Here is a 3,369-nt window from a genome sequence, read left to right as displayed (position 1 = left end):
ATTATTATTATTATCATCATCATCATCATCATAATTATCATAATAATAATAATAGTGATAATAATTATATTCCTAACCAGCATTCATTAAATAAAAAAAATAACCAAGTTAGAACAGCACTTATTTTTCATACACTATTACTCTATTACTTTGCACCCATATACCACTATTATACATATTTTACTTTAATTTCATAATTTTAAGAAATTGAGTGAAATTGAGCACATATCCTTAGAATTCTAAAATTCTACCAAACCTATAAAAGCGGAAACAATCAGAGGCAATCTCTTATTGACGGGGAAACTGGAATCTTTGCAAGTTTCACCCTCCCATTTGCAAGCAGTAGCTTTTCCGCCCTCTTTCAGTCCTTTCCCCTTGCATTTCTCCTCCTTCTTGTCTTCTGTTCCTGCTTGGGTTTCTCTTTCCACTTTTTTTTCTTTCAGTTTGCAGTGTTTTCCCTCAGACGCTTCACCGCCTTCCCATTTGCATTCTTCCTTTTCTTTGCAAAGTGTTGCTTTTTCTATCGCCTCGCATTGGTTTTTGATGGTTTATGTTGTTTTTGTGTCTGCACCACTTGCTTTTAAACGACCTTGCTGCTGACTTTTTTTTTTCTGTCAGCGTAAGCTGCGCCTGCGTGCGGAAGGCCTGTCTGCGCAATTCCTCAAGACGTGCTGTGAGGACCTGTCGGTTGCGTATTGCGTTGTCGTTGGCTCTTAGTTGTTTTGCTGCTAGTTTCATTTGCGTAATCCACGCTGATTCCTTTATCTTACCTATGTCCCCGGCCGCTGAGTCCTTGTTGAAAACACAGGCACCGCTGTTGGATTCCCCCGTGCATCCGTTGGCCGCGAATTTGCCGTAGTACAAACCGCTAGCCCCTGGTTTGAGTTTTGTCTGCAGTTGGTTAACCGCTGCTTCTAGGCTTTCTGGCTCCAGCTCCTCCTGGCTGCCTTCTGGACATTGTTTTATCAACGCCTTTAGCCAGGTTGCGCTGTCAGTCATTGTTGTTTTTCGAATCCCTGTGTCGGCTTGTTGACTGTGGCAGATTTTCAGGTTTCCTGAGTTCTCGCTCCCCTCCGCTGCGCAAATGCAGTACATAAACGCCGCTGCGGTGTTAGCTGTTGCCGACGCAGCTGCTTTGCCGCAAAGGTCGTCTCTGTTTGCTGAGTTTGCCGTTGTACCCGCGATTACATTGTCTGCAAGTTTTTCAGCGTCTGTTATGCCGCTGCCGAAGGCGGCGTCAGTTAGTATCTTTTTGATCGAATCTGGTTTTATTATCTCCAGGTCGGGTGTAGGGTTCTCCAGCTTGTGGACTATACTGTCAGCCTCTTCTAGTAGAGGCTGGATCGCGACGCGCAGTCTTTCTTTGCTTTCGTCAGATCCCTTTATTAGGCCCGCCGATTTGAGCTTGTTAGCTTCCGCGTCGTTCGGTTCTAATTTGTCTTCTGCATCTTTCCAGTGAGGCCAGCGGCGCTTCCTGATTTCTTTCACGGTCACGGTATCTTCGTCGTAGTCCGGGCGTTTGTTGTCTGATCCTTTCTTTGCAAAGTTTGCTCCCCCCCCAGCTTGCCGGACTTAGGCTTCTGTTTAGTTGCTGCATTTTGGTGTAAGCCACAGTTTCGCTCTCGTGTGTTGCCGCACCTTGATGGTTTGTTTCGCTATTCTTATCAGGCTGCAGAGGCTGAAAAAAACGTCGGAATTTTCACCTGCTGCCACGACGGCGCTAGCTGGCGCCACTGAAAGTACTCCTCGCAGTTCAGTTACAAGTGCTTTCGCTTTAGCTTCCAGCTGCATACCGTCTTTTTTTGTTTACTTCAGTTGAATTTTATTTAGAGCTGTAGTCGATGGTGTTCATGTTATGGAAAATGTTTGGTACCTCATTGGTGTTAGCCTGTTGGCATTTTGGTTTGTATTTAACACCGTTGTCTTTTATTTCTGAGTTGGGATGAATTCCCCTCTTGTTCTCTTTCAAACTTTATAGCCTTAAATAAGTCATCATATTAAGACGCATAACCACAACCTTGAGTGTATTTAAAAACACATTTTCTTCTATCAGCAGCGTAACTTTTAATTATGCCGATCTCTCTTGTACTAAATTGTCTCCTCCACAATTCATCATAACAAGTAAGTTTTTTCACAATAAATTTCGCTTTTTCTATCCAAAAATTCGGTTTTTTAAGGAAAATAAATAAATGTAGCCTTTCCAACTCAACAACTACTAGGAATATAAGAGAATATCTCCTCATCATCTAGTTCCATCATTCCTCTCTTCAAAAAAATCTTTGTCCAACAGCTTCTTCTTTAATCGCACTCCATATTGGTAAAGGTTTGTGGATGCTCTGTTCTGACAAAAATTCTTCATTCCCTTTCAATAAGTCTTCAAATGCATATTCAAATTCCTAAAATTCCCAGACTCTTGCAATTAATTCACCACCACTAAGATAAGGTTTTCTACTAGGGGATGGCTTTAGTAAATGAGGTAACTCTTTATTCTCTTCTTTCCTTTAACCGACTTTAAAGAACCCAATAGCATCTCTTCACATGATCTTTTACTATATCCTCTTTACTAAACTTCTCTTCATTTTCTGCAGTCTTTTTTAAAAAGTGTTCCACAGTAGTCCCAAAATTCTCTCCGTCACTAACAATAACATCAAATACATACAAATGAATAACAATATCCTCATCACTTGCATTCTGACTTTCTAAAAATTCCATAACTCATGTCGGTCTCGTAACATGGCTATACAAACCCCCCATTGTAATTGTAATAATTTCAACATGGCTTAGTTTAGCATTCAATATGGTCTTACACCATCCTTGAGTTGCATGAGTTTGAACTGCAACCAGAAACACTTTGGGATTCGTAGGCTCATTTTCTGTTATATTTCCCTTTGTGTCCTCATGAATAGATATTGAGCATAAACACTCTAAATTTAGTAACAACAGTATAAGTTTTTTAATATCATATTTAATATTCTAATCTAATATGAAACGTTGAATGTGTTGTGAGTATATACTTATATTATAATAAGAGCAGTGGAAAGTAAAGGCATAACTCAAATAAAGGTAGTTAAAAAATTGACGAAGCTTAATGGGAATAAGTGAGTGAATTGGGATGTTAAATGAAGTAAGATATGGGGAGAAGATATGTAATATGCGTAGTTTTTTATACAAATACTAAGACTGTCATAAATATACACAAAAAGGTGGGGAAAGCAATCACGGAAAGGCAGAGTCCAGTGCACAGGACACATATCATCGCTGATGTAGCTGCAGGAAGTAAAGCAGTATATGAAAACAAAAAAAGAAAATAAATAATAAAAAAAGAGTACATGATAGCAAAAGAACAAAAAAATACATCATGATAAGAAG

The 3,369-nt window shown here is 39.6% G+C and overlaps 2 pseudogenes across 2 annotated transcripts; both read right to left on the bottom strand.

Moving 5' to 3' along the window:
- Window positions 1–439: 439 nt before the first annotated feature.
- TEOVI_000480100:pseudogene lies at window positions 440–1,722 on the bottom strand (annotated as a pseudogene). Its single transcript is given in 4 exon segments — window positions 440–538; window positions 541–1,545; window positions 1,547–1,621; window positions 1,624–1,722. Coding segments are annotated over 4 exon segments (1,278 nt in total).
- Window positions 1,723–1,970: 248 nt separating this feature from the next.
- On the bottom strand, window positions 1,971–2,547 carry TEOVI_000480000:pseudogene (annotated as a pseudogene). The gene is given in 4 exon segments: window positions 1,971–2,174; window positions 2,176–2,271; window positions 2,274–2,519; window positions 2,521–2,547. Coding segments are annotated over 4 exon segments (573 nt in total).
- Between the last annotated feature and the right edge of the window lie 822 nt (window positions 2,548–3,369).

The sequence above is a fragment of the Trypanosoma equiperdum genome (genome assembly GCF_001457755.1).
Source record: "Trypanosoma equiperdum strain OVI genome assembly, contig: ctg_1950, whole genome shotgun sequence".
Taxonomy (NCBI): domain Eukaryota; phylum Euglenozoa; class Kinetoplastea; order Trypanosomatida; family Trypanosomatidae; genus Trypanosoma; species Trypanosoma equiperdum.
The sequence above is the reverse complement of the archived record's forward strand: the minus strand, read 5'-3'. Positions and strand labels throughout refer to the sequence as shown.